Raw genomic sequence first — 15,485 nt, forward strand, 5'->3', positions numbered from 1 at the left:
CTAAAGGGCCCTTTGTGCCTCCGCACATACACAGTGGTCCCTCAACAAGAAAATACTCAGTTGCCTTCAAGAGGAATTCAACAGCGTCTGTCTGTCCTTCAAATAAAGCTGTGACTTCAAGGAGGGGAAAAGGACTTTTTTTTTTTTTCTTTTGTCTGTATGACAAACTCCCTTTCCCCTTTTGGTGTAAAGCTTTGAAAGACTGTCTCTAGAATATCCTATGGCATTGTTCAAGGTTCTTCTGAAATCATCTGAATGTCTGTGCAAGGCTTTTTGCCTGCCACTTTCAGAGCACCCTCTTGACTTGTGCATGGTCTCTTCTAGTCTGAAAACACAGCACTTTGTTAGCTGAAATTCGGTTGACAGTGGATCAAGGTGCCTTTCTCAGAAGCTCACTGTGAACTCCTCAAACTGCTCCAGAGGCCAAGGTCTCTCCTCCCAGCGTCCTTTATGCTCCCCACCCCCCATTAGCCATTACTTCCTCCAGGAGAGAACAAGTTAAAGACACTGCCTGTAAAACTGCCCCAACCAGGGAAAGAGTGAATTTTGGGAGCTGGAGAGATGGCTCAGCAGTTAAAATCACTAGCCACTCTTGCAGAGGAGCTGGGTTCAATTCCCAGCATCCACACAGTGGCTTAAGTAAGCAAATTAACTCCATTTCCAAAGGATCCAGTGTTCTCTTCTGACTTCCCGAGGACGCCTGGTGCACATGCCTGGTGCACACACACACACACGCAGGTGAAACACTCACACCCGTAAAAATAAATAAAACTTACAACAACAAGAAGCAAGGGCAAGGGATGTAATCCCGAGTGTGCAGCCACCAGCTTGGCTCCTATATCAGAACCGCGAGAACCGAGATCTGACCTGACACAGATGGACGGAGACAGGGAAAGAAGTTTTATTTGCACATCTTGAGTTTAGGTTACAGACAGCAGCACACTGTGAGGGCCCCACACAGCACTCCAGGCCACCCCCAGTAGAAAAAGGTCATTTTTTACTATAGAAAACATCTCCAAAAGATCGCAATTTCTTTGACCTAGCATAGGACAGTAAATACAAACCCTGAAGAATCTGCACAGGAGAAAAAAGCCTTACCGCTGTTATGAAAATATCTCTTAAGAAATGGTCTTAAACTGTGAATTTGGAGATGAGCACAGGAAATGCTAAAAAATACTTTTTGCCGAAGAAATCTATCAAAGCAAAGAAATACAACTTCTAGGCACAAAACCTGAGCCCTATCCATATCACAAATGCGCATCAGCCCACTCGGTCTGCTGGAGCAAAGCTTAACACTTTTATTAAGTAGCAGAAGTATGTCAAATGAGATTTGTAGAAAAGCAGCTTTTGAAATAATGTACGTTTTTCAAAAATTCCTTTTGAAAGACTAAAACTCCATAGTCTGATAAAATTATAAAATGTCTTTATATGGTGATAGAAATTGCAAAAGTCTTTATACCATTAAGTACACAAATAAGAAATTCACATCTTCCTGGTCTCAGGAATCCACAACCCATACCCCCCCCCTTTCTGTACAACTTGGCAATGCCAACAGCTTCAGAAAATATAGCAAACATTGACCCAACCAGTCATTGTTTCATTAGAAACTGCACAGAATCCAATGTCAAAAACATTACTTTATTTTTTTTTTTAGGATGAAATGTCCTATTACGTACAAAAAGGATTATTTAGAATTTGCTACAATTTGTTAAAAACATAGCAATCTATTGCCTACAGGTAGGAAAGCTCTTGCTGCAACAAGCTTAAGTGATTAAGCCCATATATACTTAGATATATGAATAGATAGTACAGGGATGCTGGACGTGGGGAGATGCAGAATCACTTTGTATCATTAGGATGTAGAATTCTTGCATCAGCACAGTGCTTACAACGTGGAACATTTTTTTCTTTTTTCTTTTTTTTGTAAACTAAAAGGACAAAATAGCCTGTATTTAACTACTTCCACCTTAATAGTTTAAGCAAAAACTGTTACCATATTGAGCAGTTAAGTCTCTTTAGCTGTAAGCATAGGCTAAAGTGACATTTTTATGCACAGGGGGAGTTGGCTTCAATAGAGCACGTGACCCAGAAGAACCTGTACACCTGAGCCTGTCATAAGGAAGAATTTGCCAACTGTTGCCACAGTTTCCTTTCAAGAAACTAAGGGCTGGGGAAGGCTTTGCATAGCAGGGCGACACCAAATGCACAGAGACGGCTTTTAAAAAACAAAGACTAGGTAGATTCTAGAACCCAGCAGGACAAGGCTAATATGGACTAGTGCAAAATCTAGGAAAACATCTGCGAGGCGGCAGCCTGACCCAATTCTGGCTGGTTTTCACAACCCAGCAAGCAGCTCCAAGGGGAGGGAGGGTGAGAGCACCCGCAGGAGGAAGATGCAGGGGAAGCCTGTCTGCTCAATCCTCTACCCTGCAACTAACAAAACCCGAAGGAACCCGGCCAGCAAACACCCTTCATCCCACACGGGAATCTGCCTACAGTTTTGGAAGGTGAGGATGAAGGCAACTTGTACTGTGTCATATTCCCGTTAATACAGGGATGACCAAGGGATGCAAGGGACCGGCTCCCTGGAGATTTTCTCTGATGTGGTGACAAGGGACTTAGGAAAGGAAGGGCCTCTGCTATTCTAGAGAAATCAAGGTCTGCCTGTCATTCCTGGTCTCTCCCCCCCTCCATCCCCCACAAAGGCTTACAGGTAATCATAGCGCACATTCAAAGAGACCTCCATCTGTGGGAGAAAAATTATCTCCATTTATTTCGATTCATATACATCCATAGTTGAATTTTAATACAAAAAGAAAAAAATTAGAATCTGACAATGTTTACAAACAAGATACCTTCAAATAGAGATTTTCCTCATTTAGCCTGGTGCAGAGAAAATGACAATTTGTACTGGTGTATTCAAGGCAACTAAGTCTGTAGTCCAGGACCACTTAGCCCAACCTTTCTGCAAGCTTCACTTGTGTCTCCCGTGAACAATAAACTCATTGTTGATTCCCAGTTGTGTGTGCACATGTGTACATAGCAGCTCCTTTCATAGAAAGAAAAGACACCTAGAGGTTGCCTTGTACGTCACCTACAGGAATCATGATAGGATACAGGGTGGATACACGGAACCAGGGCTGGATTTGTATAAGAAAAAATAATTAGCTGACAAATGAGGGCAGCAATAAAAAAGCGTCTTTTTTTTTGCAACAATAAATAAATACAGTCAAAAAGTTTTCTGTGAGACTCTAAACAGCTTCTTCACTGAAGAGCAGATGTGGCATTCCCACGGAGTTACACGTGACCCCATAGTATCTTTTTTTTTCTTGCTTTTTCTTTTTTTTTTTTTCAATAAACAAAGTTTCCTGCTTCTGCCACAATAGTAAAGCCATTTGCTCTCGACAAGACAACGGTGCCGTTGACTTTGCTTTTCCTTTGTCCGTTGGACAAAATTGGCCAAGAATACAACTGGACTGTTGTGACCAATATGAACGAGGTTACGGTCTTGTCAGGGTAGCCTGACTGAAAACACCTGGCGCTTTAATTTAAATAGTTCAGAGCGCCAGACTTGCTGTGTCTAGCTTAGGTGACAGACACGCTGAGTTCTAAGGAGCTGTAGATTGCAGCTTGTTGTTATGAGACCTACAGAATACAGAAAAAAGGGGACAATTAAGCACCCTTCGGTTATGAACCACTGATACTTTGTGTGGCTGCCAAGGCCAGCCTGGGGGAGCAGCCGTGCGCTCCCCCTCATCCTTGGCAAGCAAATAGAAGAAAGTTAACATTTAAGAAATCTTTAAACTATAGTAGTAAAACTTTTCACTGTACAGTAAACATGGTAGCTCACTGGAAAAAGCCAATGTTTAAAAATATATGTATCTATAAGCAAATATATATTGTTTATTAAGATTACACCATTTTCAACAAATGGGACAAATAAGACATTTACAGAAGCATTACTGTAGTAAAAAGGTGTGTGCCTGTCTATGTACAACGATGCGAGGAGGGGCGCTCTACCAGAATACAACGGTAATATTAACATCACATTTTCTGTGCAGGTCCAGAGCGTCTTCCTCTTCTCACAGCTTTATTCACAGCTTCTGTCAGTGACCACTACTGGACAGGTGGCAGGGCAACTCAGCACTTTCTATCACAGTAGCGGGAAGGACAACAACTCGGGCATTCACAATTCTTTAAACATTGTCCAACATGGCTGCCAGAATAAAACTTTTATGTATCTACACATCTGTATTTAACATTAAAAAATTATATTAGCTAGTTTCAACTTTTGTTTTTGAAACACGTGGTACAATAAACAGTGACCCCAACATCCAGTTCTGATTCCAGTTAAAAATTCAGACTAAAGATATCACAATCTGTAAGAAAAGAAAGAACACGGATGGTATAAATGATGAATCAGAACAAAGGCATGAGAATAATGTGCACACAATCTGGAAGATCACAAATTAAAAATGGGAGGTGTGGCCAGGGTAACTGCAGGAACGAAGGAGGGCTTAAGCATCACCTGCGCAAGCAGGTCAGTGGTGGCACATGCCTTTAATCCCAGCACTTGGGAGGCAGAGGCAGGCGGATTTCTGAGTTTGAGGCCAGCCTGGTCTACGGAGTGAGTTCCAGGACAGCTAGGGCTACACAAAGAAACCCTGTCTTGAAAAACAAACAAACAAGCAAAACCCCAAAACAACAAAAAGGATCAGTGAGCTACACTAGCCTTACCCAGGAGAGCATGCGACTCTTCACACTGAATGCACTGGGGCACAGCTGAGCCAGCTTCTAAATTCAGCTCCGGTGTTCGTAAAGTCACACAGAGAGCCATAGGAAATTTGGTGGCAAGAGGTGGTCCCTTACTCCTAGAGGTCAATGTTACCTGGAGGTCATGTGTGTGAGCTTACTGAAGCCCTGGGTTTGATATCACTCTCTCTCATTCACACACTAGTATGTTAGTTAGAAAGCTTTTTGTATCTTCAAATCCTTGTTTTGCTACAAGCTCCAGGACTGCCTTTTCTTCTCCCTCCTCTCCCCCTCTCCTTTGGGATTCTGTTTACGGGTTTGGCAGCTCAGGTGGGACTTAAAGCACCCAGGTTTTCCAAGGGTTTCTCTTTGTAGCCCTGGCTGTCCTGGAACTCACTACTCAAACTCAGAAATCCGCCTGCCTCTGTCTCCCAAGTGCTGGGATTAAAGGCGTGAGCGACCACGCCTGGCTGGGAAGTGTCTTAAACACGTAAGCTAACAACCATGTTTCCTGAAGTACTGGGAATGTAGTCTCCCCTTCCACGCAGACTGGCCATTAGTCTAATCCCTGCACCCATAGGCATCCTGTCCACCCTTTCTTTCGGCCTTGGCACTCGGTGACTACGGCACGGGGTGTGTAGTGCTTGGTCTCCACCAGTCCCCTGCCTTGCCCTCTCTCCACAGGGATGAGAGCTGCTGAGTGGAGGCTTCCGCCCTGCTCAGCTTATGGCAGCACTGAGGGGTCCCAATGGCTACTCAGTGACCGATCAATGGTCCTGCATAGCTCACTTCTGACAGTCATCTTTTGGTAATGTCCCATCTTCTCTGCTCTTCTGTACTTTGCTCCAAGGAGCAGGCACAGTAAGGACTTTCATGATGTAAACGTTCATTGCTTACAGTTTTTCTTTCCTAATCTTTCTATCTTAGGTATTGCGTATTCTCAGTCACCCGTTTACCAGGATGCAGACGCAGTGCACCTGACAGTTTCTTGGGACATGATTCAGGGGTGTGTTGTCTGTCCTTCTTTCTGGGCTCTCCTTTTCTGCTCCACCTGGCCCTTTCCTGCAGGCTGTCCTTGGGTTACAGACTGGGTGTCCTCTTGGCAGGCAGGCACTGTGATGTGTCCGGAGCTAACTTCTCTGCTTGTGAGTTCCAGATACCTTGAGTTCTTTAGTGTACCAAGTAGCATTATGGGAATGGTTCACTCTTCATCAGGGAAGGCTGGCCTGCCCGCAGTCAGCAGCAAGGCAAGCAGACTCGCTAGCTTCTGTGAGGTGGACACCAGTCCTCCCTCCAACACACTCAGGTCTTAGGTTTCTTTTCTCTGTGGTTTTCTGTTAAACTTTGGAATTATCATATGTGAAGTTCTCTGCGGTTAGGTTTGCACTGGACTCATGAACTGATCTTTCCCAACTATTGATGAGATTTCAGTGTATTCTATTACTATGAGCTCATCTTTTAAACTTTACTATGCATGTTCCTACATGGTGTCTAAAATACAGCTCTTGCTATGGGAAATACAAAATAGACCCAAGACTTTGCTTAGAGGGAGATTGAGGCAGAATGCTGTGCCAGTTGGGTCAGTGTGCGCACCCAGCCTTGAGAACACACGCTTGCGCTGTCCCTGAGCCTCACCTTGGGCTCAGAACACCGACTCTAACACTCAAGATGGAATCTTTTAGGGCCTTAGACGATGCCCAGAGACCCAGGTCCCCAGCACATCCAAGGTCTATACGATCTGACCACCTAGGGCTGACCGAGAGGGTGGGAATGTGGGGATGGTGAGTGGTGATCCTCAAGGCTACAGAACAGAGCAGTGATAGAGCTGTTACCACCCGAGAGGCATCAAGCTCTACAGGAGGAAGAACTTCACAGGCTTGAGATGTGGGCTGAAGCTGAGAAACAGAAGGGAATGAAGGTCACAATAACAAAAGCTCATGCAGAGTTGCTCAATGTTTTTATGGTTTAGGAAAACGTAGGACTTATGGACTAGCACAACCTAGAAGAACACCTAGAAAGCCAGCGCTTGATGATTTCTAAGCTGCAGCCCAAGTAACTGCAGGAGAGTGTCAAAGCCTTCGTGCTGGGCCTCCCCCAGGTTGCAGAGGAGAGCAGGAGACCCCGCCCATCACAAGTCCTGCATACAGACTCCACATTGACAGACAGGCCTTTTTTATTACTGTTAGCTCCCATCCTCCACAGTAGACCACAATGCCATAGTCTTTTGTTTGTTTGTTTTTCATTGTGACAGGGTCTTGCTATGTACACCAGTCTGGCCTGGGACTCTGTATAGACCAAGCTGGTCTCAAACTCACAAACTCCTCTGACTGCCGTGCCTAGTGTAACGTTGTAGTCTTGACTTTGTAGGAACAGTACCTTTTTTTTTTGTTTTTTGAGACAGGGTTTCTCTGTATAGCCCTGGCTGTCCTGGAACTCGGAACAGTATCTGTTATCTATGAACACTCCACCGGCCTGGCCTTTAGTAGGGCAGTATAGAGTCCGAAGAGTGACTTAGCTCAGGATAACGGACGCCCGTGCTTACCTGCTGGCCTTGAATCCTTTTAGTTTCTGTACAAAAAATGATTCAAGAACTTCTGCACACTGGTAAAAAGGGGTGTCACGGGGATTGTAGTAACGGCAGTTATCAAAAATTTTGGTCATATCTGCCACGAACTCTGTCAGCTTTTCATAATACCGTTTTTGTATTCTTTCTTCCATGGTGGCAAGGTCTTAAAAACACAAAACAAAACATTTTCAAAGCTTTAAGGTTTTGACCAGTGATCAGGGCCCACAGCTCTCATGAACTCAACATGCATTGATGCTGACTCTTTCTGAACCTGCTTTTCCATGTCTGGAGGCTAGTTTGCCATTCATGCCTACTTTGGGTTCTAAGACAGTAATGCTGGCTGATGCTAAGAAGGCTCTTTCATATTTAACTACACAAAACAATATCCATTTATTCAACCGCTTTACAGTAAAGAAAACTATGCCAATTGGTTCTATGCATACGCAAGTATGTTTTTGTTGTTTTGTTGTTGTTTGAGAGACAAGGTCTCTATATATAGCTCTGGCTATCCTAAAACTCACTCAGTAAATAAACCAGGCTAGCCTACAACTCCCAGAGATCTGCCTACCTCTGTGTTCCAAATGCTGGGATTAAAGGGATGCACCACCATGCCCAGCAGAAATTGTCTTTATCTTTGAAAGTAGACTAAAATAACAAACACAGATCACTATGTATACTAAGGTTAACTACAATTCAGAGCTTTGAATACAACCAGCAGCAGCGTCATGTCATGACCTTTAGTAACACCCTGCTACCTGTTTCAAAGCGACCCACTAGTTTTGTTTGTTTGTTTTCCAGACAGGGTTTCTCTGTATAGCCCTGTCTATCCTAGGATTTACTCTATAGACCAGGCTGGCTTAAAAGTCAGAGATCTGCCATCTTCTGCCTCTTTAAAGTTGGTCCACACCATGGAGACATTTATGAACTTTTAGTAAATATACAACTGTCTGGGAATGGTGGATACCAATAATGCCAGCGCCCAAGAGGCTGAGGCAGGAGAATTATATGTTCTGGGCACCCAGGACTATAGAGTGTGACCCTACTTCAAAACAATAGGGAATGGGGCATGACTAGAATATGTTTATAGTTTAAAGCCCAGACATAAATGGGTAGCTTTAACTTTCTCCCATGATGTCTTGTAGGTCTGTATGCCCTTGAGATGTCTACTGAGGAGGCACATTGTTCCCATGGTAACAAAGGGTAAGACACAGGAAAGTACCCTAGCTCTTTGAGAAAGCTAGGAGCAGTGGCTCACACCTGCCAGGCCTGCGTGCTGCGGTATGAGGAGGAGGAGGCCTGCTGGAGTGGGGGATGAAAACCAAGCTGGACTACAGAATGAACTCTGTGTGTCAAACACCACAAGACAAAAATAATTTAAAAAGTTGAAGTTGGCTAATAAATTAAGAAACATTAAGTTTCTTAAATCCCATGTATGTGTACTGAGCAGGAGGCAGTGGGGAGAAAGGAGTCAGTCAGACCTCTGTTACAGGTGATGCTAAGCACCATGTATCTGGGTGCTGGGAATTGAAGCCTGGCCTGTGGGCAGAGCCTCAGCTGTCCTACCTATTGGGCCATCTCTCTAGCTCCAGTAAATTCAACTTCTAGACCACACAAAGTCATCAGAATCATTAATTATTCAAAGAGAGCAACACATCGACTATCCTGGGTCTCAAGTGTATAAGCCACTCTATCACTCAATTGCTCAGCCCTGGATGGATCTCACCGAATCCTCCTTTCCTTCTTCCCTGTGTTCTCTCCTCTTTAGGAATATTTTGCTGGCTTTAAAAAAGCAATTCTTCTAACAGCTATAAAGGGACTGCTCCACACATTTGGAAATCTTTTTGCTTTGGTTTAGGAACTTTTTCAGCTGGTACAGTATTCTGAAATAGGACCTCATGTAGCTGCCCCTCTTGTACCTTCAGCGACAGCTGCTCTACCAGTGGTTTCTGGAGAAAGAAGGGTCCCCACTGCCTGCATCAGGCTGGGTTCACTGACTGCACTCACTGTCTGTACTGCTGCACAGCTCTCCACTCATACAAGGTCCGGTGCAGAGGCTCCTGGGCCGACAGCTCGTTCATTTCCAGTGTTTGTACGTATTGAGGAACGTACACTTGTCCCCACATTAAGCTGCTGGCTCAAAGGCATGCCTATGTAAATGTAATAGGCACTCCCAGATGGTGGCACCTTCCTCTGATCTCAGCACTGGGAGGTGCACTTCAGGGTAGAGCCAGCCTGGACTAAGTGCTTAGGAAACCCAGCTTCAAAAGACACCTCAAGCACGGGGCTGCTCCACACATCTGGAAATCTTTTTGCTTTGGTTTAGGAACTCAAGTAAGCATCCCAACTGACTGACACAGTTACAGTGTTGCCTGCACGGCCAAGATACTCTCTCCCTCATCAGCCTCATGGTGACAGATCATTACCCAAGACTTGTGAAACACATCTTCCTATTTAGTGTGAACACTTACCCATTGGCTCTTTAATAACACCGTAATAATCCGGTGCATCATTGGGGTCTACCGGTTCAAGGAAAGGCCACGCCATCTTGTGGGCCTACAACAGAGAACAAGTGTCACGGCTGTCATTGGAAACACTAACACACACACATAGACACACACAGTGTGTGTATGTACGTATGTATGTATGTATTACATATAATATATATACTGCTATTATTCAGCTGCCTCACTGGATCAACAAACCTTGAAAACTCAAGTGAGCTTTACATTTGAGAAGTAAAATTATCTGTGGGGCGGTGGTGGTGCACAGCTTTAATCACAGCACTTGGGAGGCAGAGGCAGGGGGATTTCCGAGTTCGAGGCCAGTCTGGTCTACAAAGTGAGTTCCAGGATAGCCAAGGCTATACAGAGAAACCATGTCTCAAAAAAAAAAAAAAAAAAAAAAACAAAAACCCATCCCCACAAGGTGATTGGGTGATAGTCAGAGATTTCTTTCTTTCTTTCTTTTTTTTTTAAAGATTTATTTATTTATTATATGTAAGTACACTGTAGCTGTCTTCAGACTCTCCAGAAGAGGGAGTCAGATCTTGTTACAGATGGTTATGAGCCACCATGTGGTTGCTGGGATTTGAACTCTGGACCTTCGGAAGAGCAGTCGGGTGTCCTTGCCCACTGAGCCATCTCACCAGCCCCTCTTTCTTTTTCTAAATTTATTTATTTATTTATATTTTCTTTTCTTTTCTTTTATGTATATGAGTCCACTGTAGCTGTACAAATGGTCACGAGCCTTCATGTAGTTGTTGGGAATTGAATTTAGGATTTCTGCTCGCTCCGGTCGGCCCCACTTGCTCCAGAAGAGGACATCAGATCTCCTGACAGGCAGGAGACAGTCAAGTGTGCTACCATAACGTCCTATCCTGACGCCCGTCTCCAATACTCCCAATCTTCCCACTCTCTCGTTTCTAGTGAGGAAATAACCAGACTCGATCAAACTTTCTCATCTATGCCTATATGATACAGTTTTCTTCAGTTTTCTTCAAGAAATAAGGTGAAATGAAAGCAAATGGCAAACACTCTTCAGTGTCAGGTGAGCAACAGCGGAGGTGGCGCCTGTCTGTCAGTGTGTGACAGTGTCAGGTGAGCAACTGCGGAGCACGTGCAGAGGTGCCCTTTGTCCAGCCCTTTCCTCTGGGAGACCACCAGGTGTGCTCACTGGAGAACCGGAAGTTCAAACCTGCGTCCACAGTGAGGCAGGCCGAGCTTCACCGTCAGACGCGGCGGTCAGCAGCTTCTCACCTGTAAGGAGCGCAGCACCCTCTTCAAGCCCTCATAATCTTTCTCTGTCAGTGGTGTGAGCACTGTCATGGCGTCCTCTGTCGACTGGCACTGTGGACAGACATACTCATCAATGAGATCTGCCTCACTTTGCAAGATGCCAACACAGCGCCCGTGGTACCAATTCTGACACCGATCACAGCCAATATAAAATCTGCAAGATCCAAAATGGAAATGTGAGGCCAAAGGACTGGCTACTTCTGCTCAGACTTTGCTTTTACCCATCATGCAACTGAACACAGGCTAACCCCTGGGGTATAAGGTAATTTTAGCATTATTGTTGTTTTACTACTTTTGAGAGTGACATCCCAATTATTAACCAAATACTTTAGATGTTAAGAACAGTTGTAAACATATTAAAAAGTACTGTATGCTAATGGGGAACCAATCTGAAGAAAAGTGTGAAACATTTGATTGACTTTAAAGCGCAAAATAAGGCCCCAAACATCTTTCAACTAGTCCCGTATCAAATGAGTGTTCAGAATCAGCGAGTTAGCTCAGCCCAGCTCTTCCCGAGAGGTGCGTCTAGCTGTACAGAGCACCGCTTCAGATACCAGGCTGTTTTCTTCACATCACTGTGACATATTGAAGAATCAATTCTACTGTTATAACCCCATTTCCCCCAGTGCAACTCAACCATTCACTAGGAAGCAACATACATTTTGAAGGAGAGGGAAAGAAGGAAGAGAGGAGAAACCGGAAAGGCTTTGTAACTTAGGTGTATAGACACAGCAGAGAGGCCCTGCTTTTATTTTTAGGTAAGTGACCAATCGAGCAATGCGGCTTCCTGAATTGTCAAACAGACGCTCTTATCAACTCACTGTGACTCATCATAAGGTGTCCTGCAGATACAGTACAATTCCTCACTGCTGCCCTCTTGTGCCCGCTTACAATCATTACAGATGTACACATCCATTTTCTTAGCCTCCTTTTCTGTGATGCCAACACATTCTCCATGATACCAGTTAGTACAAAGATCACAGCCAATATAGAACCTAAAAGCATTCACAATGAAAATGACACTGTAGTTGTCATTTTGAGCTGCATGGTATGTAAATCTGTCTTCTCTACCCTGATTTGCTTTCTTACAGGATAATTTCTCCAATGAGTCGGCTAAACACCCTCAATGCACCAGTCTACCAGTGGCAAACACAGCATCTGACACTGGACCAAGGGTGGACACATCGTCACTCACATCCATTTCAGCAGACACACTCTTTAGTGAAATATGGGTCTTAAAACATACTGAAATTTGAAAACAAAACAAAACAAAACAAAAAAAAAAACACAGATGGTAATGGCTTCCTTTTAATGAATGTGTGTGAAACGGTAACAGGCACAGAAACCAAAGCCAAAGAATCAAAGACTTACATCTGTCAAACCTATTCTACAGAAGCCATTTCAATACCAGGGCTATTTCTTAGATAGGTTTGAGAATGTATCTCACAAACTAAAACTGGAGACAAAGCAGAGCGCAAACACCAAGGACAAGTTACAGGACAGGACATGCAGGCCAGCCAGGTGGAGAGGACAATGTCACACGTGCTCGGGAGGAAACTAGGAGAGGTCCATGTATGTAGTCATTCCTGCTTACAGAGCCTGGGGAGGGGAGGGGAGGGGAGGGGAGGGGAGGGGAGGAGCCCAGGCTTTGACACAGGGTCTGGGGGAAACCAGCAGCTCTCTAAAGCATCTCTATCCCAGCTGGTGGGAGCTGTGCAGGCCTGCATCACTCACAGGCAGCCAGGCTGGCCTTGCCATCACTGGTGCACTGCCCTTGACCAAGCTGTCTCTGGTACATTAACCTGTGGAATGCTTGCCTCATGACTGTGAGGGAGTAACACAGTGAGGTGTCTCAGCTCCCTCCAGTGAGCCTTTCTTTTGACCTGGTGAGTTACTTTAAATGTTGCCTTGCGAAGGTGTTCTGTGTGCTGGAAGTAACTTCGGGACCTAAGTTTCCAATTTTTAATAACTTCCATTAGAAGCTAGTGACACAATGCTCAAACCAGGCTGGTCTGGTCCGAGATGTCAGCAAACACTATGACAGGGGGTGAATGAACCTGCTGTGTAGAAATGTCAATGGAAAACCAGAAAAAAAAAAAAGTGAACTAGCCAGAAACCATGGGCAGTTTCAACAGAACAAGCACATGTGTGTGTGCGCCTCATTTTAAGCAATGCCAGGATCCTGAGAAGGTTGCATCAAGGTTTGTGTCAGCTCAAAGCTGACCAAGTCCCCATCCGTGGTGGGGTTCTGTGTCTCAGGAACCCTCATGAGTATTGTACTTAAAGTGAGGCATACTTATTTGTACAGACTACAGGGCGTCACTCCTTACATGATGGATAATCACCAATGAGGGACACATGCTGGGACGTGAAGATGGCCACACTCTGCTGATCTCCACAGGGAGCGTGTCTCTCAGCAGAGCTTCCATCTGACATTTGTAAACTGATGGTGACTTAGGACCCGTGGAGTGGTCTCCACAGACCCACATGCACAGACAGTAAGGATTTCTAACTCTGTTTTTAAAGTACAGTTAAACTGTTGGGTACTGTAAAATGATACTGTGATTCTTGGCAGCTTACAAACACTGTCCTACATGTTCCAGACAGAAGTTAAATACATCACTGAATAATAGAAATGACAAATAAATAAAGAAGAAAAACGAGAAAGTATATTTATGGACTAACATCTAATCTCTAAAAATCTCATTCATGTCACCAAAGTCATGACTGTCAAAAACAGCTTCCAACTGCCATACTTAATCATGTTCTGAGTGTGAAACTCACAAAGTGGATAAAAGGAATACTTTTCTTTTTTGCTTTTGATTACAAATATCATGGAAACACAGACAACAATGCTAACTTGCAATTTTTTTTTTTTTTTTACAGGGACCTGATGATGCCTCCTTGGACCATCCATTTTAGGACAGACTCTGGGATCTGGCCAGGGAGAGCTGGGACAGCAGCCTCTGCAAGATGCAGAGCTGGCAGATTAGGAGCGAGGCTACAAAGAGCTTTTGGAAAGTGAAGAGGCCACAGCAAGCTTGTTTTTGACAGAAAAGGACATGGCTGAGGACAAGCAAGCCCGTGCACCTGTGAAACAGACCCCTAACCCTGATGCCAAGCACCTGAGGGGGCCCAGCCTCACACCTGCCTGCCCTCCCTCTCTCCCAGTGCTGCCAACTGCTCACTCGACTACAAAGCTGGGGGAGAGGCACGTACTTGGACTCATCGTACGGTGTCTTGCAGATGCAATATAGCCTGGTGTCCTTCTTGGCCTCCTTTGAGGTGGTGGAGATCATCTTCTTCTTCTTGGACTTAGAGTCCTTCTCCTCCTCCCGCTTCCTCTTCTGGGAAGCGACAGGCAGTGGGGTTGTGGAGTGGCCTGCAGGTAGCAGACTGTGTGTGGAGGGAGGCGGAGAACGAGGAGGAGCGGGAAGGGCTGCCGGTGCGGGCGCTGGCACAGGGGCTGGCACGGAGGGTGTGGGCACTGCGGCAGCACTGGCCTGTACCGCCTGGGCCACCTCCCTCTCTCGCTTCATTTTCAGGTCTCTTTTCAGCTCTTCCTGGGGTCAATTGAAGACAAACAAATGATCACCAGGGTTATAGGACGGGGCAACTTGGACAGCAGAAGGACATTACCTCCACTTGCCAAGTACCTCTTTTTGTCTGTTTTTTTTTTTTTTTTTTTTTTTTCCAAGACAGGGTTTCTCTGTGCAGCCCTGGCTGTCCTTGAACTCAGAGATCTGCCTGGTTCTGAACAGCAGTGAACAGAAAAAGAGAAAAATTGTCCTTTTTTATCATGCTTTGTTTAGATTTAAGATAGGAGACCCAGGCAACAAAATATGTTATTTTCTAAATGGGTTCGCAGTCCCAGCACTCAAGAGAGAGAAACAGGAGGATCAGAAGTTATAGGTCTTCCTCTGTAATACAGTGAGTTTTAGGCTAGCCCAGCCTACTTGAGACCCTATCTGAAAACAACCCCTCACCTCACCCACAACGAGCAATCCATCCAAAAGACACTATTTTCTTTATACAGCTTTGGCTATAAACTGAAATCCTGGGTTTGTGAGATGGTTCAATGAGTACAAGTCCTGTGAAAAAGCCTGAGTTCAATGACCAGATACAGGCAGATGTTACAGCCAATCAGTAACTCCAGCATTCCTACAGCGTGAGAGGCAGAGACAGAACCACCAAGCCAGACATGGACACACACACACACACACACACACACACACTTTCTAGAGTAGAGTTAACTATATTTTCCCTTAAAATAACCAAAAGAAAGCCGGGCGTGGTGGCGCACGCCTTTAATCCCAGCACTTGGGAGGCAGAGGCAGGTGGATTTCTGAGTTCGAGGCCAGCCTGGTCTACAA

At 44.9% G+C, this 15,485-nt stretch overlaps 1 protein-coding gene across 9 annotated transcripts in view; it reads right to left on the reverse strand.

Annotated features, from left to right (window-relative positions):
- Positions 1-879: 879 nt before the first annotated feature.
- Positions 880-15,485, reverse strand: part of Bptf (bromodomain PHD finger transcription factor) — a 101,662-nt gene continuing 87,056 nt past the window's right edge. For 7 of the 9 annotated variants that reach the window (XM_029546504.1, XM_029546503.1, XM_029546502.1 and 4 more), the window contains 6 exons: positions 14,332-14,675; positions 11,934-12,107; positions 11,074-11,266; positions 9,787-9,871; positions 7,295-7,481; positions 2,730-3,645 (listed from right to left, as the gene is read on the reverse strand). In XM_029546504.1, coding sequence (XP_029402364.1) covers positions 3,609-3,645; positions 7,295-7,481; positions 9,787-9,871; positions 11,074-11,266; positions 11,934-12,107; positions 14,332-14,675 — 1,020 coding nt within the window. In that variant the 3' untranslated portion in view covers positions 2,730-3,608. Of the gene's footprint in view, positions 3,646-7,294; positions 7,482-9,786; positions 9,872-11,073; positions 11,267-11,933; positions 12,108-14,331; positions 14,676-15,485 lie in introns of all 9 variants that reach the window. The other 2 variants (XM_021213479.2, XM_021213478.1) reach the window with 1 other exon arrangement.

Source organism: Mus pahari, chromosome 14 (assembly GCF_900095145.1).
Source record: "Mus pahari chromosome 14, PAHARI_EIJ_v1.1, whole genome shotgun sequence".
NCBI classification, from domain to species: domain Eukaryota; kingdom Metazoa; phylum Chordata; class Mammalia; order Rodentia; family Muridae; genus Mus; species Mus pahari.